This window comes from Choloepus didactylus, chromosome 4 (genome assembly GCF_015220235.1).
Source record: "Choloepus didactylus isolate mChoDid1 chromosome 4, mChoDid1.pri, whole genome shotgun sequence".
Classification (NCBI taxonomy): Eukaryota; Metazoa; Chordata; class Mammalia; order Pilosa; family Megalonychidae; genus Choloepus; species Choloepus didactylus.
In genome coordinates, this window is record NC_051310.1 from 157,305,702 (window position 1) to 157,332,798 (window position 27,097).

The 27,097-nt window shown below is 52.9% G+C and overlaps 2 protein-coding genes across 2 annotated transcripts in view; both read right to left on the reverse strand.

Annotated features, from left to right (window-relative positions):
* Nucleotides 1–2,089: 2,089 nt before the first annotated feature.
* On the reverse strand, nucleotides 2,090–12,353 carry CDH24 (cadherin 24). The gene is given in 15 exon segments (XM_037834543.1): nucleotides 2,090–2,182; nucleotides 2,277–3,328; nucleotides 3,867–4,115; nucleotides 4,374–4,485; nucleotides 4,567–4,688; nucleotides 7,131–7,267; nucleotides 8,210–8,463; nucleotides 8,849–9,036; nucleotides 9,215–9,382; nucleotides 9,457–9,576; nucleotides 9,725–10,019; nucleotides 10,197–10,292; nucleotides 10,294–10,521; nucleotides 10,710–10,775; nucleotides 12,107–12,353. Coding segments are annotated over 12 exon segments (2,346 nt in total). The 5' UTR covers nucleotides 10,399–10,521; nucleotides 10,710–10,775; nucleotides 12,107–12,353; the 3' UTR covers nucleotides 2,090–2,182; nucleotides 2,277–2,828.
* Nucleotides 12,354–13,233: 880 nt separating this feature from the next.
* Nucleotides 13,234–27,097, reverse strand: part of ACIN1 (apoptotic chromatin condensation inducer 1) — a 29,737-nt gene continuing 15,873 nt past the window's right edge. Inside the window, 11 exon segments of the mRNA XM_037834544.1 lie at nucleotides 13,234–14,179; nucleotides 14,882–14,982; nucleotides 15,087–15,411; nucleotides 15,684–15,791; nucleotides 15,936–16,043; nucleotides 16,490–16,635; nucleotides 16,983–17,124; nucleotides 17,695–17,847; nucleotides 17,945–18,078; nucleotides 18,990–19,032; nucleotides 22,451–22,592. Of these exon segments, the coding sequence (XP_037690472.1) occupies nucleotides 13,853–14,179; nucleotides 14,882–14,982; nucleotides 15,087–15,411; nucleotides 15,684–15,791; nucleotides 15,936–16,043; nucleotides 16,490–16,635; nucleotides 16,983–17,124; nucleotides 17,695–17,847; nucleotides 17,945–18,078; nucleotides 18,990–19,032; nucleotides 22,451–22,592 (1,729 nt within the window). The 3' untranslated portion in view covers nucleotides 13,234–13,852.

Below are 27,097 nucleotides of genomic sequence, written 5' to 3' on the forward strand. Positions count from 1 at the left end.
CTGTGACAGCCTAGTCCTGAGGAAGGTGGCTTTGTCACAGTTTGACTCAGGCAGAAGAGGGTGCACATTCATTCCACAGTTGTGTATGGGTCCCGGGTTCGGGTGTGTGTAGGTGATCCCAGCATGCCTTCAGGGGGTGGGGGGCAGGTGAGGAATGTGTGGTTCCCCTGTGCACGTACAGACACTGGAAACAGACAGGAAGAGAAAGAGCATCCCCTGGATGCAGGGAGCAGCCCCTTATCCAAGGAGAACGCCTGGCCTTGTCACTGCTTTTGGGAAAATATGAAGAGGAGGTGTGGGCAGGGCTTGCCTCACCAGTTCACCACTCCATCCCCCACCCCTATCCTGAGGCCCTCAGGGAGAGTAAAAAGGCAGGAAGGGAGCATGGCCAGGGGCCGGGGGTTGCCCCCTGAGCCTAGCCAAGGGCATGGCAGTGCACTGTGGCTCACTACCCCCAAAACATTCTCCGCCCCTCCACATCCCATAGCCTGGGAAGGAGGATTGAACCCAGAGAGGGAAGGAATGGGAGCCCTGCCACCCCGCCGTACTCTCTTGTGTCTTTCTCCCATTGCCTCTGCCCATCTCTCCCCTCTTTTCCTTCCATGTTCCTGCTCCTCTTCACTCCCTTTGACACATTCTGTCCTTCTAAATGATGAAGTTCTTCAGACTGGAGATAAGCCCGAAGGTCCTGCTGACAAACCTATTTCTCTATACCCTCAGTTCCCCTCCTGCCCCACTAAGTTTTTAATGATTTGGGGGAAGACTTCAGGAGGGTGTTAGGGAGGTCTGGGAAAGCAGGCCAAGGCTCTCATCCCACCCAAATGCACTCCTCACCACCTGGGATTGGCCCCTGACCCATGAGTCAGTTCTTCCTTCTCTTCACTTATTCCTGGAGGTTTGATACGGATATCATGGTGAGACCAAAGGGGAGAGACCTTTCCCTTCCCGCCTGGGACTGAAAGACCTTGCCCCCTCTGCTGTCTGGCTTGGGGTCATGTCTCTCCCGTGGCCCTCGGGGCTACACAGTCACACAGGCTCTTGGGCTGACAAGGGTCCGGGGCTCCAGCCTTCCGCAGAGTGAATTCATCTCCCGCACTGGAGCTCCTGTCCTTGTTCTCCCACCCCCGAGCTGCACTAACCAAGCAGGCAGAGGAGGTGGAAGAGGAGGCATCTTCCCTTTTCAAGAGCTTTCCCCGATTGCCAGCACCTGGTGTTTAGAGGCTGGGGTCATAAAGACCTCTCCTGCCCCAGGGAGTGGGCACTGGGCTCCGACAGCCTGCCTCCCTGGTTCCTCTCCCTGGCCCCTCTTCCTCCTCCTTTGTACCTGGGAAAAGTAAGACCATTGACTGGGGAGAACTAAAGATGGGGTAGTGTGACTGTGCCATCTCATCCCCGCCCGCCCTTTCCGCTGTGGACATTACAGGCCCCAGGGCAGGCTGGCTTGCCCCTTTCTGCTGCCAGCCATTCCAAATTTCTCTCTCGTCTTGGATCCCCCTTCTCCTCTTAATATGTTATTCTTCCCTTCTCTCTTCTTAGTAGCTCCCACCCTCTATTTCTCCTTCTCACCTTCTCTGGCAAATCCCCACACCTTAATTTCCTTGGACAATTTGATCTCAACAGGGAACCCAGGGAGTTGGTGGGGGTGGGGGCAGAGCCATTATCTCCTTACCCCCCCCACCCCCCCTTTTAGAATGAATCCAAACCACCTTCTATCTAGGGGCATTGGAAGTGGATTTGCCCTGAAGGAGAAAGGAGAATAAGCCAGGAGGGGAATAAGGACAGGCCTCTCCTCCTGTTTCTTTGGCACAATGAAGGTCTGTATAGAAACCTAAGAGCAGAAACAGAAGCAGGACTCCAGTTTTACAAAATAAAGTGTTTGTTTATTATGAAATTAGAGATGGAGGCCCCTCCCCTTCCTCCCTCTTTCTCCTTCCTCCCTCTTTCCCCCTCTCCCTTTTTCCTCCCTTTCCCTTCCCCTGGGGGCCTGGGAAGCACACAAGACAATGCCCAAAGGTGGGATGCCCAAGGCAGGCTGACAGCTGGGCAGAGCTCCAGGGAGGCGGCCACGTGGGGGGCTGGAGCTCTCGCCCTGGGAGGTGGGGCCGGCTCCCTCTCTCTGCTGCTGGAGGCCAGTGGAGCCAGGATGAGGCCATGAGTGATGGATGGAACCATGCGGGCAGGTCTGTAAGGACAGGAGAGCCGGATTAGAAAGAGGGGCTTCGGTCCCACCCCCACCCCTACCCCCCAAGTGCCTCACACAGTGAAGGGGCACTGACCTGGGGCAGAGCATCTCCTGCAGCAGGGTGGGCAGCACTGGCTGGAAGGTTCTCTTGCTTTTGGGATGGACAACGGAAAAAAAAAAAATTCAAAAAGCCAGTCATAGGGACCCAGAAGAAGGAGGGGATATGTGGGCAGGAGACAGACACAGAGCACGTGTGTGGGCAAGGGAGACAGAGAGAGGGTGTATGAGAGAGACAAAAACAGCCATGGAGAAAGAGAAATCACAGTGAAAGAACAGAGAGGCTCAGACCAGAGCCACAAAATCGAGACCCAGACAGAGAGGGGCCATTGGCGGGGAGAGTGTGTCACAGACAGGGCCAGAGAGAAGCCAAGACACACCCAGAGACAGAGTCTCGGAGAGAGACATACAGACCGACTCAGGAGAAGGAGGTAAGAGCAAGGTTGTCTGGGGAAGAGGGAGAAAGGTCTGGGTGGAGGCCTGGGGGTCCCTGGGCTGCTGCCGCCTGCCTGGACGCTGTGGGGCTCACTCAGAGGGCCTGTGCGGGCTGCCCCACCGTGGCGGGCAGGGCCAGGGCCAGGGCCGGCTCTCAGGGGGCCGGGGGCTCCTTGGCCCCATACAGCTCCGCCAGAGTGTGGAAGAGCGGACCCCAGTCGTCCAGCGGCTCAGCGGGGCCGGGGGTGCCGCCGGCCTCGCTGCCGGAGCCCAGGGAGCTGAGGGAGCCGCAGGACGAGCCGCGGCCCTCGTAGCCGTACACCTGCACCGAGTCGTAGGGAGGCACACTGGGGTCCTCGTCCGCCTCGCGGAGCCGCAGCGCCAGCAGCTGAGCCACGTCGGCGGGGCCCGGTGGCCTGGGCTGGCGCGGCGCCCGGGCCCGGGGCAGCACGTCGCGGCGCGCGGGCGGGCCGGGGACCGGCGGGGCCGCCCCGTCGGGGTTCTGCAGGGCCGTGATGTCGAAGGCCTCGGTGTCCTCCTCGCCGCCGCCCTCGTCGTCGTAGGTGATGATGTTCTCACGGACGTCCTCCTCCTCCAGCACCATCAGTGCTTCCTGCTTCTGTCGCCGCAGGGCCACAAAAAGCACCACCAGGGCTGGGGCGAGAGACGCGTGTCCTGCTGAACTGGCAGGCTCCGCGGAAACAGGGCGACCTGTTTCCATACTGAGGGGAGGCCGTTTAGGGGATACAGGATATAGGTCTGACGTCTGGCAAACCTCTGTTTCAATCCTGACTTTACCACTGACTAGATCTGTGACCCCGTGGAGTTGCTTAATGTCTCTGAACCTTTTTGACCCTTGGTTTAGTTGTGTGGGAAACGGAAAAACATATTTACCTCATAGGGTTACTGAAAGGACAAAATGAAATTCCATAGTGATGTGCCCAGAGCAGTACTTGGCAGAGATTAGGGGCTCAATAAACAACTTTTATGGCTTGTTACTGTCATTACAGGTTGGCAGGAAAGGGAAATGAGGCCAGAGCTTTTCTCTTGTACACATCAGATGGCAGGGAAATCCAGGCATGAGGATTCCTTCAAGCCCTCGGGTGGATTTCCCCATGTCCAGGGACCTGGTTGCTTTCACACTCTTTGGAGGCCTGGACCTCACATCTATGTGGCACTTGGCCTGACTTACCAAGCAGGGTGACCACACAGGTGACGATGGCAAGCAGGGCCCCGGTGCTGAGCCCAGCGGGTGAGAGCTGAGCCTCAGGCCGGCAGGATGCCACAGAGCCGTCGGGCCGGCAGCGGCACACACTGACTGTCACCGTGGCAGTGCTGCTCAGTGCCGGCTGACCCCAGTCCCACAGTTCTATGGGAACTAGGTAGGGGGCCTGGCGAGGCGGAGCAGGGCGGGCAGGCAGCAGCAGGCTGGCAGAGCCATCTGTAAGAAAGGGAAGGTGTTGGAGCACCTCCTGGAACCCCTTCCTGTTACGGTCAGTCCAGCCCATGGAGCCAGCTTCCCATGGGCAGGGCCAGCGATGGCTGCTCTTGAAAGGTCAGTAGTAAAATAGTGCAAATCCACACCTACCTTCTGTTAGGTGGAGGGCACAGACAGGAGGGGCAGGGGCCAGGCAGTTGGGCTGGGGGTGGTGGAGGAGGAGGAGGCGGGCATGGGTGTGGTTGCACCCAGGCCACCCACCTCGGTTGTCCCGGATTGTGAAGTTTGCCTCAGGGCCCAGAGGGCCTTGAATAGAGACATGGCTGCTGTTGCCGACCTCGTCTCTGTCCAGGGCCCGGATGACCTGAATCAGCTGGCAGAAAGAAGAGGGGGCTTATAGGGAGTGGGCAGCTGTGGACCTTGAGGCCCCAACCCCTCTGCCTCAGCTACTCACCTGGCCAGGGGCTGCAGAGTCACATATAAAGGTGTCATAGGGCTCAGCCAGCTGGGGGGCATTGTCATTCTCATCCAGGGTCTGGACAGCCACTTGCACCCGGGAGGCCTGGGCAGAGCTGTCTGAAGCCAGAACATGAACATATACACCCCAAACATGCACCCCCCACACAACACAGTTTATATGCAATAAACATGGTGAACAGGCATGGATGCCACACACAGCACATAGTGTCCAAGTGCAACACATGGAATATGCATGCAGTATACAAGTAGCATACAAGTTGTGAAACGAATGGAACAATACCAGGTACATACAATATTCATGTAGTGCCCACGGCATGTGCAGTACACAATATACATCCAACAGGAATGCAAACCCCATAGTTTACATATGCAACAGACCAAATACAGGGCACATGCAGCATCAATGAAAGGTAAACAGAGGGTGCATACAGGTTGTACATAAACAGCCATGAAATATACAAACACATTTGTACCATATACCCAACGTACAATCAGTGTTTAAAACAAACGCAACATACATGAAGTGGATGTTCAATATACAGTAGATGCAGTGTCACCCAACACACACCCAGGGTCCAGAGAAGGCATTTTCATGCACAAAGACCATGCACAGCACCAGTGGGACGGACACACACACATGCATGCACACACACGCCCCATCAGAGAGCTGGGAGGCTGTGGTCAGAATGAGTATAGCTTCGAGTTGACCTTGAGGAGGGAGGAGCTGCGTGGTCTCGAGGGTGCAGAGCCCAGGCCAGCCTGGGCACCACAGTCAGACATGCAGGCCCCCTCTTGACCCATCCCTCCATCAGGTGGCTCCTCACCATTACCCTACTTTGCTCCTCACTGCCAGTACCATCCAAGAGAAAGGGAAAATGTGTATCCCTGCACACGCTGGTGCTCACCACTCCAAGGCTAAGCCTTCCATTTCCTTTAGTCTTTTCCCTGGGCAGGGGAGGCTGAGTGGATGGTCTGGTCTAAGGGGTCTTAGGATGGCACAGAGACGGGGCGGGCATGGGGTCTACTCCTTCACTGAAGGAAGGGCCCAGGGCCATCTAGTCAATATCAGGGTGGAGGGAGGAGCAGGATTTGGCAGGAGGGTGAGAAGACAATAAGAAACACACACACACAGAGCTACGTATACATCAGCAGCCACAGATAACACACACCACATCTATCTACACACATGCACACATACACATCTACACACAGGGACATTCACACGGACACACATAAAACTAAAGACACATGCACTGCCATACAACACTCAGTTGCAGGTACACAAACATAAACCTACACACATATAATTAAACACATATGAGAGGTAGTGTGGAGTAGGTGAAAGCAGAGATTAAGAAAGCTCCGCCACTTAATCTCTGTGTGACCTTGGAAAGTCACTTAACTTCTCTTTGTCCAAGTTTCCTCATTTTAAATTGGGGAAATAATAGTATCTACATAAAGTTGTGGTGATGATTAAATGAATTATCTACATTTGGTTCATAAAACAGTGCCTGATACATTATAAATAATCAATAAATTATTATCTGTCCACAAACACCCACATACACAAAACAAGCAACTACCTATACACACCACTAATATACATCCAATTGCATATATGTACAAATAATATACATATAACTTGACATATGAACACTCAGCTATGCACACACACACATATCCAGGTATAGACATACACTCACAAATATATATGTTGTATGGATATATATATTTTCATACATATGGAATTATGCCTATACATAAGTATATACCTATGGGAACACACACTTTAACTGGACATACCCATATACACACAGCTCTTCATGGTCTACACACAGCCACACACAATGGCAACTTCATGTACAGGACACAGACATATAAGCAGAGTGTGGGAGACCCACAGGCTTCCCCGGGGGGCCTGAGCTGGGGTGATGAGGAATGGTTCCTAGTGGGGAGGGAGGTCTCCTGCCCCCAAAGGTGGGTGCTGCCTGCTGATCAGACAGAGGGGGCTGTTCAGTGCCCCATCCTGGCTCCTCACCCCTGCCCCGGACTCAGAGGCAGCTGCACCATCTTGCAAATAACTGACAGGTAGGAGAAAGCCAGCACATGGAGCCGATCCCTCTCCCCTACCTTGGGGCTCCCCAGCAGGGCTTCTCCAGGAGTGGGGTGTTGGAGCCTTCCCACAGCTTAGGGGGTATCCTCTCACTCAGCCTCCAGAGGAGGTGCCCAGTCCTCCCTGGGCCCCCAGGTCCCGGCCTGAAGCAGCAGAGTGAGCAGGACAGTCTGCCAGGGCACAGACTGGGGTTCTTCAGGGGTTGGGGCTATTCAGGATTTGGCTGGCTTCCAGGTTTGGGCAAGTCAGGTCAGAGGTGAGTCAATTTAGGGTCAGGGGAAGGCTCAGGCAGACCCACTGTGCTCTGCCCAGCCCACCCCAGGAGACCAGGAGGCCAGCCTGGTGGTGAGGATCCCATTCCGAACCCACTGCCCACCCTCCCCACCCCTCTCGCCAGGAGGCAGCTGCCTCCTCTCAGGCCTCACCGAGCTCCGTGGCCAGCACTGTGAGGTTGTGCCAGACGTGAGCCTCACGGTCTAGGGGCACCACAGTGCGGATGGTGCCGTCTTCTGGCTCAATGGAGAAGCAACGCTCGGGATCCGAGTGGGGGAGGATGGAGTACCTGGGGAAGAGACCCCGGGATGGGGGCTGATCCGGGAGCTGGACCAGAGCTTGATGGTACCTCTTCCCTCCCTCCGTCCCGTCACCTCACTGGGCCTCACAGCTCACCCAGGCAGAGGCCGGAGCAGAACCTGCACCAAGCACCCAGAATCACACTTTGGGTGGGATCCCCTTAAAATGGAAATATCCCTGGGAGGTCACGAGTATTAAACACCTGTCCTAAGATGCTGAGGGATGGGTTTCCATGGGGGTGGGAGCAGAGACACAGAACAAAGTAGAAGAGGGATCAACGCGGCCTGTCTTTCCAACTGCTGTGCTCTGTGCCAGGGCCCCAGCGCCCTGTGTGCCAGACCCTGCTCGGCCTCTGACCAGCTCTGTGACCTTGGGCAAATCGTTTAACCTGTTTACTCACTCAGCTGCAAAACAGGAATGACACCAGTGCCTCCCTCTCAGAGCTGTGGCAGGGATGCTGGGCTGGCGAGGTGGAAAGAGTAGCTGCCCCAGGCAGACAAATCTGGGTTTGAATCCCAGTTCTGCCACTTACTAACTGTGTGACCTTGGGCCAGTTAGCCTCTCATGGCCTCACCTCTGAAACAACTGGCAATGATAACAACTATCTCATTGGGCTGCTGTGAAAATTAAACTTCAAAGGGGTAAAATGTGTAGCGCTTAGAGCGTAATCAGTCGTGATAGCTATCATATCTATCAAATAAAATCACATCTGCTCGCATTACCACTGGGAGGTGCCGCTATTACCCATCCAGAGGGGTGGGGGGCTGGGTAGCCAGGGCCCTTTAACCAAACCCTCACCTACCCCCAGGCCTGCACACCAGCAAGTCTCCCTCCCTCCTGGCACCCCGGGAGGGGACCTCTGCCTGGAGGGAGGTGAGAGGGACTTGCAGTTAAGGGGTCCCCATCCCACTCCACCCCACCCCCAGCTCACCTGATTGGGCTGGCCGGGGAGTCCAGGTCAGAGGCTGAGACCCGGCCCACCAGGGTCCCGGGAGCCTTGTTCTCGGGCACTGCCAGGTGGTAGGCCGTCTGGGAGAAGGCGGGTGGCTCCGGGGCATCCTGCACAGTCACGCGCACTGAGGCCACGTCCTTGAAGGGCCCTCGCCGCAGGTAGGCCGGGTCAATGAGTGTGTTGGTGGCCTCTACACGGAAGGAGTAGAAGCGCCGGGTCTCAAAGTCTAGGGGCTGTGGTGAGGGGAGATGGAGAGTGGGTGAGGGCATGTGGAAACCATGCAGACCCCAGGCCCCTGGAAGGCGAGTGCGCAGGGCTCAGTCCTCCTATGAGGACAGGTGGACATGGGAGGACCAGTGGCCTCGATGGTCAGGGTGGGGGTGAGAGATTACTTAGTCGGCAACTGTGGGTCTGCCCCCAGCTCTCACAGACTTGCTGTGTGACCTTGAGCCAGTCACTTCACTTTCTGGGCCTCAGGCCCTCATCTGAAAGATGAGGAGATGACCATGATCTCTAAGCTCCAACATAGGGGGCCTGAGTCTGTTCTAGGAGAGCAGTTGGAAATGTGCCCACTGGGTGGGGCAGGAGGCAGACATAAGCAGGTCCATGGGGTCTAACCTTGCGGATGGTGAGGAGCCCATCTCGACCCTGGGAGTCTGTGCTGATGCTGAAGGCCTCGGACCCCTCCCCATCCAGGATGCTGTATGCCATGAGGGCGTTGTCCCCCAGGTCTGGGTCCTGGGCCTGCAGTCGGCCCACCAGGGTGCCTGGCCCAGCTGTCTCCACCACAGAGAACTGGTATAGGCCTTGGGGGTGAATGGAGGGGAGACCCATTCTTAGAGAGGTCCTCAGCCCTCGTCTCCACGCCCAGCATATCCCTCTCCCAGGACCTGGCTGGGGTGGGGATGGGGTGGGAAGGCTTCCCCAGTGGCCATCAGGGCAGATGGTCAAAGGACAGCTCAGGTGGCAGCACTGGCCCCTTACTCTGAGGGAACTTGGGAGGGTTGTCGTTGACATCGCTGAGGGTGACTGTCACCGTAGTGCTGCCCGACAGCCCCCCCATGTGGCCGCCCATGTCCTTGGCCTGGATCACCACCAAGAACTCCTCCTGCGTCTCCCGGTCCATGTTGGGGATGGCGGTGCGCACCACTCCTGGGGAGAGATGCTGGTTCAGGGGGTATCTGTGCTTATAGCTGCCCCACCGGGCCCTCCAGATCTGTCCTCACCAGTCTGGGGGTCCACAGAAAAGAAAGGGAGTCCATCCAGCACAGTGTACACCAGCTTGGCACTGTTTCCATAGCTGGGGTCATCGGCGTCGTAAGCGGTCACCTGGATCACTGACGTCCCTGTGGGGGATCCCAGCACCCCACTCAGCAGGGCTAGGGCCCACATACAAGGGAGGCAGAAGCCAAGGCTCTGGTGCAGTAGGAATAGGGGAAGAAGTAGGGTCACTCTGGGAGGAGGGAACTGGGAAGTTCAGAGCTGGGCACTCACCGACGTTGGACATCTCGGGCACTGTGGCATGGTAAGGTCCGAGGGGAAAGACAGGTGGGTTGTCATTGATGTCTTGCACCTTGATGATGAACTCTGATGGGGGCTCCAGGGGCCGGTTGGACACTCGGTCCACGGCCTGGGCAAGTAGCACATACTGTGCCTTCTCCTCCCGGTCCAGGCTCTTGGTGACATGGATGTTTCCAGTGGCCTCGTCAATCACAAAGACGGTGCCTGCCCCTTCCCCGGTCAGCAGGTACTTGGTGCGCCCTTCGCCCTGGTCCACATCTGAGTGCAGCTGTAGGGGTCAGGGAAAACTGGCAGACTGCTCTAAGAGTAGGAGGCTTAGAGTCTAGGTTTGGGTGGAGTGTTGGGAGTCCTGGGAGCCCAAGGCCACTGCAAATGTGATGACTTTGCAGGGCAGGGCCTATGAGTCTGAAGAGTCAGAATACACATGGGAAGGGTTGATCCTTACCTTGCCAATGAGGACAGGCTCTGGACCGGCATATTCCTCAATGACAAAGAACTGGTTCCAGACCCAGCTCCTTCGGGTCCGCAGCAGTCCAGGCCCTGGCCCCCCCCCGGGACCCTGCCCAGGCCCAGGCTGGGGCTGCCAGGCGCCCCATGCAGCCCCAACCACCCAGCCAGGCTACCAGGAGCCTCACCAGGCCCCACATGTTTGGGCTTGGCCAGGGCTCTGTTCACCGGCCCTGGGAGCTGAGGCTGGGCCTGGCCAGGTGGCCCATGAGCTGGCTGGGATGGAGGGGCCAATGCGTTGGGGCTACCCCATGGATCCGCACCTGCAGGACAGGTAGCTGCTCAGGTTCAAGGAAACCCTTACAAACCACCCTTCCCATCCTACTCCTCCAATTTAGATGCTGAAGACCAGACTTCCAAGGAACCAGACACCCCACTGACCAGAACGCAGACTAAGACAGCAAGCAGACAGTTCTATCTTTCCCTCCACCCAGGCTCTGACTGTATTCACCTCCAGCCCTCCAAGCTGATAAATCTTCAGTCAGTCAACTCTGAGCAGGGATGCTGGAGATGGAGGCTGGGGAAGAAAACAGGAGAGGGCATGCTGGGAGGGGCTTGGAACCCCAAATTTGAGCCCTGTCCTCCCAGGCTGGACTTGCAGCCAGGGGGCTGGAGGAGGTGGGGCTACCAGGGAAAGGGCTTAAAATTAAGGGGTTGGAATTAATGGAGGTGTGGCCTTAAGGTGACAAGGAGTGCAGCCTAAGGCAGGATAAAGAGCCTGTGAAAGAGCCTCTCTCCCAGGGGGATGCCCATCTCTCCAGACCCTACCCCTGGCCCACTTGCCGGCTGCAGTCCTTGAAGGAGACAGTGAGGGCCAGAGCTGGAGGAGGGGACAGAGTTGGGGGGCAGGGCAAGGAGGCTGGAGGTAGGGGGCGGGAGGCAGAGGCAGGCCCAGAAGCACAGCGTGATTGAGGGTGAGAGCAAGGCTCAGGGACTGTCCGGAACAGACAGAGAAGTCTGGATGCGAGAGAGACAGAATGGCAGGAAGAGGCAGAACGAAAGAGATCAAAGGAGGCAGCCTGGGCGCCTGAAAGGCAGAGTCATAGGTACCACCGGGCTTGGTAATGGGTCACCAGGGGCAAGAGAGTCTTCCAGTGTGTGTCAGGCAGGTAGGGGCAGCCCTCGGCTGCCTGCAGGAGTCAGACCAGGCCCTGGGAACTTCATTCTGGGGGAGGGAGCAGCCAAGAGGGGCTGAGGTCGAGAGAGGCTGCAGGAAGGGAGCTAGAGAGGGCTCTTCCCACTGCTCTCTCCTCCCTTTCTCCTGGGGGGGGACCCTTCGGGTGGCAGCCGCTGCCGCCCCTCCTCCTCCCCCAGAGCAGGCACACACCTGACAGTCTTTCCCTCCTGAGGGAAGAGGGAAGCTGAGGGAAGCCGGGGTCCAGAGAGGGAGGCAGGATGAGGGAGAACAGAAGGAAGGGGGACAGGGGAATGGGAAACAGGATAGCGGGAGGGGAAGAAGAGAGGAGTGGGAGGGAACAAGGAGGGGAAAGGAGAGCGGGAGAGGGAAAGGAGAAAGGAAAGAAAGGCAGAGGAAGAAAAAGGCGAAGAGAGAGGAGATGGAAAAAGACAGGGCAAGAGGGGCGAAAGAAGGGATGGAGAGACAGAAGGAAGGAAGGGGCAGAGAAAGGAAACAGGCAGAGAGAAGGATGAAGAGAAATCGAGGGAGAGGAAGATGGGGAAAAGAGGGAGAAAGGTGCGAAGGAAGACGGCAAAGAGCGCGGGAGAAGGGACTCAGCAGTGGGCTCCCAGCCGCGGAGCGCACCGCTCTGAAGACACCCTCAGGCTGTGGGCCCCCGCTGCCCCTTCGCGGGTTCCCGACCCCGGGCTCCTCCGGGCATTAGCTCTTACCTGGCAGTGCCGAGGGGCCCAGCCTGGCGCGGAGCGCCCCCGCCCGCCCCAGACGCCGGGTCCCGGGGGTGCAGCCCCGAGCCGATCGGAGCCGGCGCCGCGGCTCCGCTGCAGGTCTGAGCGGCCCCGGCGAGAACAAGGGAGCGAGACGGAGGGGGCGGGGGAAGGAGGCTCCGCCTGCGGAGGAGCGAGGCGGCTCCGCGCCGCGCGGGAGAGGAGAGCCCAGCCTCCGACCCTCCCCGGCCAGACCGGGCCCCCACGGCGGGGGCGGGGGCGGCGCCTCGAGCCCGCCCCCTCGGCGCTCCCCGGCTGCCCGGCGCACACAGATGCGGCGCCCCTCCCGGGGTGGGCCCGGCCCGCAACGCCCGGCGGGGCAGTCCGGCGAGAGGACGCCCAGGCCAGGGCGCTTGGCCTTTTCCGAACAGCTGGCGGGGAGGGTGCATAGGAGCGCGCGAAACGGCCCGCACGTTCCCCGCAGCGGGGCTAAGGGCCAGTGCGCCGTAAGGCGGGGATTTAGGATCCCAAAGCGGAGAGGCCGGGTCTCCGCGCCCAGACCAGCTTTGGGGGCTGGTGTCGACCTCAGTTTCAAGGCGGCGGCATTGTGGGAGTCCGTGCAGGGCACGGTAGCAGGCCGAATAGGGTGCGCTTGAGGTCGGCAGAACGGCCCAGAGTCCGCCGGCTGGGGGTCAGTCCAAGAAAGGAGGCGCGACACCGGCAGGAGGGGACCGAGGTGGGGAGTGGAGCCTTTTTGGGCAGCTCGTTTTTCGAGCATCTACTGGGCGATGCACTGCCGCCCCCTGGTGGCAGCTCTGGGAAGCACCTCGGAGGCGGGCAGGTGACCAAATATAGTGACCTAGCGCAGACTAGGAACAAGGAAACAGCTTTGCCCTCCTAGCCTTGTTGGGTACCACCACGGACAGCCAGGACGCTGCACTGCCACCTCTCTGAGGGTCTTCCTCTCACCGCACAGCGAAGAAGACCCACAGCCTTGGCCTGGTAAGAGCCTAGGCAAGGATGGAGGGCGGTGGGAAGTCCCTGCTCCAGGTGGGCCACCTGCTGCAGGCATCCTCTTCAATTCATTTGGGCCTCACCCAGACCCTGCCCAAGGAAAGCCATTCACACGTTAGTTAAAACTAAGTCAGATTTTTTTTTTTTATTTTCCATAGACCACATCATTTAATAATAAAAAAAATAAAAATAAAAATTGAACAAAAGGAAAAGGTGGATATAAAGTGGAACCAGTGGGTTTGAGGCAGGGGCTGCAGGACAGAAGAGACTGGGAACTGCCAGGGCCTGGGGACTCAGGAGGAGATGCTGATTCAGCTCATAGGTGACCCAGTCCTGGCCCCAGCTGTTCCCAAGAGGCTGTGAGTACCCAAGGGGGGTGGTGAACAAGATCTGGAGGAAAACTGTAAGAGGTTTGGGACACTTGGCTGTTCCCCACCTCTGGGCCAACCACCTCTGCCCCTCGCCTAGCTCTTCTCTCCCCTCTCACAGACTTAACAATAAGAAATGAGAGGGAGGAGAGGCTAAGTTCCAAGAGATAGATTATAGGGCTAGGGAGTGGCAGATGACCACTGCTCCATTTGGTATGTGGAGACAGGTGGCAGCCATATTCAGCACTGGGCAATTGGTGTGAAAGATCCTTGGTTCCAGGGTGGTGGAGATTGTACCTATCCCTCCATGGACTTTACCCCCTTGGGACTGGGTGGCGGATGCCTGCAGCTCTCGCTAGTGTTCTCACAGCTAGCGGCGCCCACCCCGGTCCCGCACAGGTGTGCTCCGACTCCGGCTCCTGCTGTGGCGCTTGGTGTCTCGCCGATCCCTCTCTCGGCCTCGTTCCCTGTCTCTCTCTCTATCCCGATCTCGATCGCCCCTGTCCCGCTCCCTTTCCCTCTCTCTCTCCCTGTCCCTCTCCCGGCTGTGCTCCCGACGTTTTTCCCGCTCCAGCTGTCGGGTCCGCTCCCGCTCAGCTTCCTTCTCACGTTCTTTCTGCTCTTCTTCTTCTTGCTCCTTTCGCCGCTTCTCACGCTCCTTGGCCCGTTCAGCTCGCTCTGCCTCCTTCTGAACAATCTGTAGCCACACAGGAGACAGAGAGTAGCAGGCATCTTAACCCTGCACAGATCAGTCCCACTTTGTCCCCGTGTCTGGAGCCCTGCACTAGCTCAGGGTCACTATGAGCTTTGCTGCTGCCTCTAAGTGAAAAAATGTAACTAAGCAGGAAGCAGGGAAGCTCATTAGTCATGTCTGTGCCTATCTCAGAGCATCCCGCTCCCTCCAAGATGGCAACTTTTATACCCACTACAGGTGCTGGCCTCTGGTTATTTCCCTTGCTACCTTCACCCTAGATGTCCACAAATCTCTTTTCTCTTTAGTTCAGTACCTTAAACCTAAAATTCCCAAAAGGCCCATCACTAAGAAACTAAATTTAAAAAGTAAAAACTCTAGAAACTAAAAAGCAGAGAAATGGGTAAGTTTATAAAACACAGATTTCTTAGTTAACTTAAACCAAGCTCCAAGTAACCAGGTGGGCACAGCCAGCTTCCCAGGCACACAAACCTCAGTTCGTGTCTTTGAGCCCATCTCCACCCCCAGGGTTTGCTTTCCCTATGGCATACTCATCAATTGGTTCTTGAAACTTCCTCTTTCTGTGATGTTCAGTTTCTTCCCTTATTATCCTAAGCCTACTCACTCTCAGACCCACACGAACCTGCCCCTCGCATTGACCTCAAGCCTCGAGGCCACTGTGAACAGGGCTGGAAGGGCGGCACTCACCTGGCTGTCCGTCAATGGGAGCCAATAGATGCAGGGGGCTGCCTTGGTCTTACGGAAAAGGTCATCTAGTAGCTTGGCAGGTGGTTCTTCCTGGGCTTTCTCTGAGGTGGAAGAAAGTGAGTCAAATTCAACACATATGACCCTACGTCCCATCCCATTTGGGTCCCTTTCCCTCCTGCTAGTGGGTATGTGTGTCCCCACATACCTTTCTTCTCACTCTTCTTTTCTTTAGATTTTGCACGTTCCTTGCGGCGGCGGTCACGGGACCGTGATCGGGAACGGGGCCCTTCTCGAACTTTGTCCCGATCCCATTCACGCTCTGATCGAGTTCGTTCCCGCCGCTCCATTTCCCGTTCCCGCTCTGCCCACTGTTCCCGCACTGCCCGCTCCTGCTCCCGCTGTTCTGCCCGGGGGTGTTGCGGTGGCTGGGCTGGGGGCGGGGGTGGGGGGTGCAGGGGCCGAGGGATGCCCTGCTCCTCTGTCTTAGTTTCAGAGGGACGGTCCACCAAGAGGCCCCGGTGATAGTCCAGCTGTGAGTAGAGGAGGGACAAGGGATAGTCAGGGTGGAGATCACATCACTGTCACTGAAGTAGCCCAGGGAGGTAGCCGGGGTAGAGACTTTGAAGCCCTTTGGTTCATAAAGGAACCAAAAGGTAGGGAGAAGAAGGAAGAACAGAATCTCCTTCAGTGACTTCAGGTTTGGCCAGGATCATGGCTGGAATCTGCAGATAACGGCCTCCCCTTCTCCTCCCTCCCCCTTTCCTTTCCCTAGGTTTTTTTTTTTTTTTTTTTTTTTTTTTACCTCATCTTGCTCAGCATAGTCAGCACAAAGGAATTTGGGATTGGACTGGGGCCATTTGACCCCATGCAGAGCTGTGCGAGTGGCAACGGCTTCCTCTACTGTAGAGTACTGGTGGAGAAAGGGAAAGGGCAGAATGGAGGGTCAGAACATGTCTCCAACCCTCCCACTTGCCACGATGCCCTTCAATCTGCCCACATTGGCCACAGAAGGAAATATATGCCAAAACCCAGAGAATCAGCTTCTTGTCCTCACCGTTACAAAGCAGTGAGATTTGATCTTGTCAATCCAGAAGGCTTCTTCCACCAAGGTTCCTGTACGTCCCAACAATTCCTTCAGTTGGCCTAAAGTGAAGGGACGCACCTGCCAAAGAAAACGGAGTTTCAGGGTCCTTGAAGAAGGCCAGGGAAACATCCATGTAACTAGTCTTAGATTTCCCAAGCAGCTGTCACAGGAGTTGGGGTGAGGGTTCAAGGGGTTAAGGGGTATGTGAGGGCAGAGATACAAGGAACTCTCGAGTAGCAATATAAGAAAAGTGGCGACATTTACTCAGACATTATGTGCCAGGCCCTCTGTTAATGCTTTACACATATTACCGTATTAAATCCTCAAAACAACCTTACAAGGTGATGCTTTTTTTTTTTTATCCCATTTTTTCAGATGAGGGAAACAGACTAAGAGGTTAAGTACCTCCTTCAAAGTCGGCGAGTGAGTAACTGGCCAATCTAGGAATTGAACCTAGGAAGCTTGAGTCCAAAGTTCAAACTCATTAAATAAATAAGGATGGAAAATGGAAAACAATGACTTACCAAATTGGAGATGTGGACAATATTACTGATCTTGCCCCGGGGTGGGGAGGGCACCTGAGCAGTTCGGACAGGGTCATCAATTGTAATGGAAACGCCAGACTTCTGCTGGCTAATGGAACGTCGGGTTAAAGTATCTCCTAAAGTCACTATCAAAAGAGAGTACACAAAAGGCCTTCAGTAGAGAGCAATGCTGGCCCTTTTGCCTCCAACAGGACTCTCACAGCTCCCTTTCTTGTATTCTCTACCAGTTATTCTTCCATCTAAATGCACTGAGCACCTTTAAAGTGCTCAGGCTAATCTCATTGTTCGGATTCAAAGATTTAGAAGATTCAAACCTAGCCCAAGCAGCTCAATGCCTATGAAAGGCAAATAAGACAGATACATAAAAATACTACAATATAAGGAAGAAAACCTTAAATGCCTTAAAAGAGGAGCAAAGAGAGAGCTCTGGGAATTCAGGGGGCTGATGTTTTACTCATAATGTGTCACCCACCTTTCTTTACTTCGTGCTCCACAGGTGGAGGCAAGGCCACTTCTACTGAAACCTGGGGAGCTACAGGAGGTTCTGCTTCGGGTTCTTTCTCTTCTTCCTCTTCTTCCCTCTGCCCATTCTCCTGGCCCTCTGCAGGTACTACCTGTAATGGTATCATATAAGAGGGGTCTGTTAAAACCAAACTGGCATATTCCTCTCAGCTTCAGGTTCCCTGGTGAGAGAGGGTAATAAACTCAACCTAGCATTCTCCTTCCACTGGGGGATGGGGGTGAGCATTTCACTATTAAGTTCACTTCCACCAGACACTGGGATTGTTAACACTCCAACTTTCCCACTAAGAAAACACTAAGGCAAGGGTCAGCAAACTTTTTCCGTGAAGGGAAAGACAGTACATGTTTTAGAATTTGTGAGCTGTACGGTATATTGCAACTTTTCAACTCTGACACTGTAATGCAAAAGCAGCCCTAGACAAGGATAAATGAATCAGTGTGGCTATGTTCAATAAAACTTTTGTTTGCACAATCGGCAGCAGACCAGACTTGGTCATCCACTAACCCATGAACTTAGACATGAGAGGCAACACACAGTCAAAGCACCAATTAACCCAACCCTCTCCACCGATGGAGGAGTTACCTTCTAGGACTCTACCCTAGCACCTCAGTTGCCTCCAAAGCCCCCTTCCCTTCACAGTGGGGTGCAGGAGTCGTCTTACCTGAGTGACTGTCCGGCATATCTTCAGCCCCTTGTCATGGGTCCCATCATCCCCATTACGCTCCGTCTCATCCTCGGAGATGCGGGAGTCATCAGCATGAAGATCCACAACAGCCTCCTGCCCCGCCAGGGGTTTGATGTCGGGGATGAGGCTCTGGGACACAGATACCCCCCACCCCGTTACACTGGGCCCATGTCTACTCCCACCTTAACATGCCTCATCCTCCCTTCCCTGGCTCCTCCAACCTCACCTTAAGTGATTCAGTGGTGATACTGATGGAAGGTTTCTTCTGTGTGGTGGCAGTGCTGGCTCCCCAACGCCGTTTCCGACCAGGCTGGCCCCCCTCTGTGTCACTGTTTCCAGCTGGCACCCCCTTGGTAGCTGCTGTCCCCAAGAAATAGTACCCAACAATTAGATAGCCTCAGGCTCTCTGCTGGTTCACACCACAACACCCACCAGGTAGCCTTCGGCTGGAGTTTTAATAAAAGGTTAACTTAAGGAAATCATATTTGGGGACTGGGGAAAACATGGCTTCAAAATGAACAAAAGGACTGGAGCCACTTACTGACAGATAAACACTACCTCTCTCTGAAGGCAACAAGGGAGGGGTGCCTAGTTTAAAATTTTAGTGATAAGCAGAAATATCTAAAGTAGTGGGGGAAAAAAGACTGAGAAATTCACAGGAATACAGGAAACAAGATAACTACATGATTACTAAAATTCAGGTAACTGAAGCGATAACATGATCTGGCCATCCTTTAATCTTTCCATTATAGATAGATTTTTTAAGTTATAAAGACCTATTGTGCTTTTGTCAATCTAACATTAGTTCTTCACTGGGAAAATGTTATGTTACTATCTGAAGTGTGGGGTGCTCTCATCTTCTCAGATATTCTCTTAGAATAAAACAGAAACTAGTAAGAATCCCCACCATTTTAAAGGAGTCCCTCAACATCCACTCCTGGCTCTTAGGGTCCAGATATCTGAAGAATTAATACATCTAGGATTACATGGGAAACGGTGTGAAATATCTCAAAGTGTACCTTGTTAGAAATAAGAAAGGAGTATGACTGGGCCGGGTGGGGTGGGGTGGAGATGACAATGATTGTCTAAAGTTTTGATTTTAAAATAGAACACTGTATGTGTCAAGAAGATCCAGATTTGCTGGAGGGAGGATGGGGTGGGAGGGGACGACCCAAGAATGCCATTGAAAGAGAAAGTCAATCTATTTTCTCTAGAACTCTGATTTTTATGGCATTCTCTGACCTTTATCAGGGATTCGGGGCTAGACTTACAGACAACGGAGATCTTCCTCTTGAATGATTTGGGCAGCGAGCTCTGTATAGAGAAGAAAAGGGGGAAAAAAGAGAAAGAGACACACCCCACAGAGAGGGGGGGAGGAGGTTAGATGGGGCAGTCTTAGCATAAGCTCCAAAGACACAGAGAGAAAGAGACACAGAGAGAGACAGAGACCAAAACAGAAGTGGCAAACGGCAAAAACGAAGCGGAATCAATGCAAGTTAGAGAAAAAAATAAAACCAAACATTACAGCAGGGAAAAGTCATCTAGTCCATACTACACCTGTGTATTAGCTTAACCAGAAATAAGCTGGAATTGGAATTCAGTACCCTCCCAGCCCTTCAAGGACTTTGGTCATACCCTCTTCCACTAACTCGGGGTTGACAGGACGCCAAACCTAATCCTGTGCCCAGGACTGAGAAATCTAGTCATCTTCCTGGGCCCCTCCTTGCTAACTCAAGGAAAACAAGGAAACAAGGAAAACTTTGGAACGGCTCCTCTCCCCTGTCTCTCAATGCCCGGCCTGACTCCTATGGACAGTGGCTTTGAGCCACTTGGACAGCAGACTGTCAAGACTGCCCCCACCCCCACCCCCATACCCACTGTGGAAACAGGGCAGTACCAGACCCACTAGAGATGAGGCACACGAGCCAAGTGCCAGCAGAAAGGATTTAAAGGTGTCTTTGGTAGAGGAAAGTTTCTATTAAGGGCAGACTGTCCCCAGGGAGATTCTAGTTCTTCCAACCACTTTATGTGGCTCTAGCAGAGCCTTACTGATTCCTCTCCATAAGGGACTCAAGCCTTAGGGGCTCTGCCAACTACCAGAAGGCACTTTGGGGCAAATCCCCACCCCAACACTCCATGGGAGAAAGAAAGAATATGGACAGGACAAAAAGAGGAAGAGGGAGAAAAAAGGGCAACAGTAAACTTTTACATGTAAATGCTTATTTCTGGAAAAACTAATTCTACCCTACACCCTTCTAAAGGGTAGGGCAGAACCCTCTTGATGAAATCCCCCTTTCCCATCCAGCCCCCCGCCCTGTTTGTGTCGTCTAACCAAGTCTCTTTGGTCTCCATTAAGGGCCAACCTGACCCCTAGCCGGGCCGCTCTCAATGGGTAAGTTAGTGAGAAGAAAAGGTCTTAATTAAAACAGGAAAAACATGAACCAAATAAATAAATCCAACAAAGAAATCAGAAAAATAAAGAAAAAATTAAAATAAAAGATTTAAAAAACAGAGAGAGAAAAAGAAGAAAATAAAGAAGAAAATAAACTAGGAATATGACAAATGTTCCAGGTACCATCTCACACCTGGGATCTTCAGTTCAGCCAATCGCACCTCACTGTGTACTGTATCTAGTCAACCGCCGGTCCAATCAGAATGAGCCCTCCCTGCTAGGCGCTGTGCAATTGGTGGGGGGTTGGGTTGGCAAAAAAGGTGGGCGCACGGCGTGGTAGTCAGCACGGCACTGCCAGAGTCCTCCCAGGGGCGCAGGGGGGGCGGGAGGGAAACGTGTGGGGGGACGCTGCCCAGTTTCCATGATGTCAAGACAGTTCACTGGCGGTGGCCAGGCTCAGCGAGGGGTAGAGGGGGAAAGGGGGAGTGACATCAGTCCCAGCCCTGTAGGGGCATCATCTTGCAGTCCCTGATGAGATGGCCTGTGAGTAGCAGGTCCTTGCCTTTTATTGTGAGAGGCAGGACTCCATGTCCACCAGTGGCAAACTGCAGCAACAACACCACCCAATACAAAGAATCCAGGTGATGACGCCCGAGTCCCTTTCTCCTCTGCCTGTAACTGGGGAAGGGGGTCCTCTCTTCGAGTGGGATCACGGAGCCTCTGATGAAGGCAGCCTGGGGGTAGTAGGTGGGTAGCCCCAGGACCTGGCACATAATCAGCAGCAAGGTCAGAACACTTTTTCTTCTGCGAGTTTTGTGTGGCATTTCCTCAGGGACTCCAGCTGAGATGGATGAGCCCCTGCCTCCAGGGATGGAGGAGAAGTTGGAGCAACCAACATGCTGCCCTTCACCATGGAGAACAGGGACCAAAGGAAAGTCCATCTGATGAGCAAGTGGCGACACATAGGCTGGGCTGTCATCAGCATTAAATCCCCGGGGCTCGGACCCTACACTCCTCTGCAGGGTGGTTCCTAGTCGTCACAGCTTAAGCCGAGGGCCCCACTCGGAATTTTACAGCATTGCATTGTGATCACAAACATTGGCTCTTTAGGAGGTCGTGGTTCCCTAGGTGGGGATCCCAACAGTCTGTAGCAAACAAGGCAACCCACAGTCCTCAAAAGGGCAAGAGCATGTGGGCAGGCGCCCCAGCACTGATACAAGCTCTTCTTGGGGTGTCCCAAGTAGGGAGATGATTCAAGTCCACCCCTTTCCGAATGCTTTTTGCTTTCTCAATACAAGTCTCTCCAGAACAGTGCTCTTCTTGGCCTCCTGATGTAAGCAAGACAGGGAGGCAGAAGGGGGCCCATCACAGGAGCCCATACACATGCCCCCCTCTGGCCAAGACACCTGGATAGCAGACTCGGCTCTGATTGGGCAGCTCGGTAGCAGCGGGTGGGTCCAGAGGAAGAGGCGGCATCAGCGATTGGCCAGTTGGGCAGGGTTATATTTTACGGGCGGATTACCGTACATGAGGTACTTGGACAAAGTTTTACGGGGAAGAAGGACCTTGTAATAAATAATATTCTGCACATCAAATCACTTTCACCGGCCCCCACCCCCGCAACACACACCAGAGAAAGGCTACACACACAACAGTCCCTCCCACCCATTAACCCACTTCCACTCCCAACTAATTCTTTCTCTAGTACTCTAACACCAAGAAGACTTCGCTAGCTCTGATGGGGGAAGCCCCCTATACTGGGTGCAGGACACAATATTATAGGCCAAAAAAGGAGACTGGGAGGTCACAGATATGGCGAAGGGGCCTTATGGATTGATCACCCCAGATTCCGGCTTCTAGGTAGGTAACGTCTCTGCAATGAGACCACTGGGGGGCAGATGAGAAACAAAAATTCTTCAGCAAGGCTAGTCTGGTGAGAACTACAAAGCCCACTAGATGGCGCTGAGCTCCATCAGGCTTTTAAAAAGGAGGGAAAGCTAGGGGAATTACCCACAGAAGCTTGTGAAGATGGAAAAGCTGAGACTAGATCTTAGATAAAGTACCATGAACTGACTTTCCAGCTAGATACAAAATTCCAGGTCTGGACTGTACTACTCCGCCAACAAGGAAAGAGGAATGAATGAGCCCTGACCCCATCACAAGTGGTCTGTCTCCCGTGCTAAACCAGCAAATTCTCCCTTGGCCCTAACCTGATGCAAGTTCCTCCTTAGTCCCTTCTTCAACTTACCCCACTGTGTAAGAAGGATCACTAGAATAGCCTACTCTTTCCCCTAGGTCCACCACTGCCCGCCCACCCCAACAGGTGGCTGGGATATTTACCTCTTTCTTCTCCTCGTCTTCGGCACTGCCCTCGGGGCGGTCATCATTGCTGACCTGGTCGGCCATAGGCATGGGGGGCTCTGGAACCTCATTTTCAGGTCTGTTTTCAGTTGTGTCCATGGTCACTTCCTCCTTCTCCTCACTGACAGCATGGGGAGAGGGTGGAAAGATAGGGTAGGAAAGAATCAAGGGGGAAAGAGCAAGATGTTAGTTTTTGAGTCAGGAACCCCCATGCCTCATCACTTGGGTGGGACTGAGGGAGGTGCTTTTCAGATCAGTCCAGAGAACCTGGCCCCCAGAGGAAAACTGCGAAACCATCTTCCTTGGACAAACAGCATGGATCACAGCAAACACATCCACCCACTGCCCAGATGGGATAAAGCTGTTATGTGTGGGGTTAGAACTCCAACTGTTCTGAGGTGACTCACCAGAGAACTCATATGGATGGAGAGGGGAAACACCCCCTTCTGAAAATAGTCCCTCAAAAGCGACTATGATTTGACCACAAGCCTGTGGCTTCCCAATCCCCTGGTCCCAGGCCCCTTCTTCCAGCAAAACTGCATTAGATACTAAGGGAAGCCTGATTCCTTAAAAAGACAAGAAAGTATGACGATGGTTGTAGCTGTGGCAAACGATCCTGACTCTGTGTTTAATCAGCTACTTAATAAGTAAAGGCCAGCTGACCCACAGGATCTAGATGCAAGGAATGAGGAAAATGGTGTGGGTGGGGGCAGCAGGGAAAAAAAGAAAAAACTAAAACTGAAGAGTACGAAAGCGCAGAGAATAATCAGGCTACTTTTACCTTTTCAAAGTGCAGGAAACATTCTTACACTTAGCTTCCACCCAGTTTCTCCCACTCCCTCATTCCAATTTCCAAGAGATAACGAGAACAGGCCTCCCAAGTCAGAACACACCCCCCACACACCATACACCCCACCTCCCCAAACACTGAACCCACTCCCCATTCTTAATCACACAAGTTATCTTCCTCTGCAGGCAAAGAATGCCAGAGATTCACTTCAGATAAACTATCTTCCCACCTTTTTTTGACTTCATCCCTAACTTCTATCTCTAATTTCACCCCCACCCCTAAACACTGGGGCTAAAAATCACATCAAGGTGACCAGGGGTCTAACTCTCAGTAGAGGGAAAACCAAGCCTCCCCAGGCCGACCACCACCAACAGAAACTTCACCATTCCCTACAGGTTGACACTCAAAGGTCAAAACAGCTTCCCTAAAGCAGTCAGGAAGGATGCATGGGAAGGGGGGAGGGGAAATCGGAACTGTGCCCCCGGCTAACAGGCCCCCACAGAAACATGGGATTCAACTGTCTACATCTAGAGAAAAGGCTTTTCCAAAAAAATACCTTTTTCCCATAGAGAGAAAGTGGAGCCAATTAGAAATCGGGCAGGAAGGACAAAGGGGGAAAAACAGAATGACTGAAAACAAACCAAAATGAAAGACGGAACGAAAGCATAAGAGAAGATGAAGGAGGCTAGAACGATGGGGAAAAGGGATACACAGAAATGTGAAGCTCTCACCCTTCTTTGCTTTCTGATAACATGATTTTTTTTCCTCCCCCTGGAAGTGCTGTTTATCCCTTTCTGGAATGGAAGAAATAACAACCAAACAAAAAAGAATCCTAAAAAATTAAAAAAAAAAAAACCTTCCTTGTCCCAAGATCCCACCACCTCCTCCCCAGCCACCCAATCCAGAAAGAAAATCGAGATGCACCAACTGGGGATCCAAAAAATGGTAAATGGAAGGGGAGGTGGTGGTGGTGAGGGGAGGCTAAAATAGGTCTGGCTTTTAAGAGATAAGCGTTAAGTCCTCACGGCAAACCCCGACTTCGGCTGGATTGATCTCTCTGGAGGAGAAGGAGGAGGAGGAAGAGGGTCAGGCTGCTGGTAGTGGCTGGCTCTATTGTATTGGCGGAGCGGCAGCGATCAGCCGGAGACATGCAGGGGAGCCATCTTGCCACTTACCCAGCAGCCCGTGTGTGCGGATGGGGGAGGGCCCTGCTGCAGCAGGGGAGGGGAAAGAAGAGAGGGAGGGAGCTAAGTGAGCAAGGCTCCTATCCACTGGCAGGCCACAGGGAGCAGACTGCTGGCTCAATAGGCCTGGCCTTTTTCCTTTTCTCAGGTTACAACAGCTACGGAGGCCTAACCACACAGGGAGAGGGTGCGCTCTCCTCGTCTTCCCGAGGGGTGGGGTTGAGGGGGAGGGGGCTGAGTAAAAAGGACATACAAAGTTACAGATGCTTGCTTGGAAGATTCCAGTAGAAGAAAGGAATGTAGCAGAACTGAGTGAAAAATGGCTTAAAGGAGGAAAAGAACAAAGCCAAAGTTGAAAGAGACATGGAAGGGAGGGGCATGAGCAGTTTTTTAAATGGTCCACCACCCTCAACTCAGGAAGCCAGGCATGGAACACTGAAAGCAGATCAGCCAGTCAGATGCTGAGGTGGGGAGGTGGGATGGGAATTGGCACTATCCGATCACTATAGTAATTGGCTGCACATCCCTGGCAATGACCACGTGCTAGTCCAACCGGCTTTTTCTCCAGGGATGATGGAATTCTCTCTAAGCAAGGGAGAATTCCTTTTAAAGTACCAGAAGGGGTGGGGTGGGTGGTAGTCTCTGAAGAGATGACAGACAACTTTGTTTCACAGAGTCTTTAATAAGGTCACCCTGCCTCAGGGTCCACTGGAGCCAGAAAGGAAGAGGAGAAACAGGACAAGGGGACCTTGGGTTGTTGAAACATGAAGGCCACTTCTTGGAGCAAGGGCTCCAAGGTGAGGGCTCTTAAGTAGATAAGGTAGAAGGACTCATGAAGATACCAAAGTGAGAGAGCTGTGTTATGCGGGGCACAGAGAGGGGTGAGGCATCTGGTAGGCAGACAATTTTAATCATGGGCATCTCCATTAGACCAAATGTGAAGTGGAAAGCAGATCCTAACCATTTAAAAAAAAGTATTCTGAAACCAGCAGATGCTTATTTGCTGACTGCAAAGGCGCTCTTTCCACATCTTAGTGGCAGCAGAGGCTTAACACTAAAACAAGCTTCTGAGAACTGCTCCTTGGTTAATACCAGAGCTTTTAGCCAGAAATGAAATTTCCTCCTGGCTGCTTAAAATTCTAAACCCATTCTATGCCAACCACATGCTAAAGTGGTCATGCTAATACCTTACTTTAAAAGTTCTCTCTCACATAGTACCTAATGGTCCCTGTCACCTCAGATACAATGTGGCAGTTGAGTGAGAGCTCTGGAGTCAGACTGGTTAATGTTCCAATCTTGGCCCTGGCCCCACTCACTCAAGTTTGTGATGCTGGGCAAGTTCCTGACCCTCTCCTCTCTCTGTGTATCTGTTTCTTATCTGTACAGCGGGGAAAATAACAATTCCTATCTCACGGAACCCTGCTAGGCATATGGTATGCATTAACAAATGTTAGCTCTTAAAGAGTCTGGTTTGGATAACACCTCAAGTCAAGGATATGCATAAACCTTGTACACTTAATGGGAATTATCTCATTTGATGCCACCACTGGACTTTTTTTTTTGTTTCCTGAAGGAGTATACTGCTCTTTCGCTGGTGCAAAGGCAGCCAGTGATTGGCCTGACAGTTTTTCAGCAATGTCCTTATCACTGTGTATAATAAACACTGGTTTACTTGCCACTAACCTCCACCCAGCAGAGCTCCTCAAAGGCCTCTAGCGAAAATCTGACACAAAGAAAAGCTCAATGAATATTTCTCAGAGTGCCATTATGATTACGAAGTAGTCACTCAGTAAATGCTTGCAGAACAGTTTTTTTTTTTTTTTAAATGTTTGGCTCGATCCTCCACAGAGAATGTTACCTTCGAAAAACCTTCTCCTGCCCCCACTGTCCTAAAATACTTTTCAGCTGCTAATATGTCTCCCTAGAAGTAGCTTCCTTTAAGGAAGAACTAGCTGTTATTGGAAATCCTATCTTTTTTTTCAAGAATAAGAATTTTACTATGTTCTCCTTGGCCTACCTAAGACACAGCAGGTTTGTGCCTTCTATTTCCCCACAATCAGTTCTGTGAGATCCAAGAATTCTCAAGACTTTATTTTCAGAAAATAAGTATCCTTGAAATAACCTTAAAAGGGGACACTTAACTACTTGTAGAGTCAGACCCAAAGCCTTGTTGGCTATGTGTAGAGCCCCAAACAACTTTTCTTCATAATCCCTTTTAGGCAAAAGGCATCTCCCTTACCCCTTATTTCAAAAGGCATCTCCCTTATCCCTTAAATATTTAAGTTCTTATACAAATATTCTCAATACCTTGGACAAACGTATGAAATTGCAACACTGGGGGATAAGGGGAGGCTCTAACTATAATTAAACAGTACACAAAGCATTTGTAACCCAAAGGAAAAGGACCAAACTTGGAGGCTAGTAACATCAGATTATAGTTCATATCTGAATATGAATGAGATTCAGAGAAGCTAAAGGAAAAGGAAACTTCTGTAGGTATATATGTTTGAATTTTAGTTACTCTAGGAAATTCACGAGGAGCTGAGGACTTGATGTGAAAATTTAATAAAAACCTAAAGCTGCTACTGCTTACTAGGTTTGTGGACACAAGATAACTATTTAAACAAATTCAGGTTTGAATCAACTACTGCT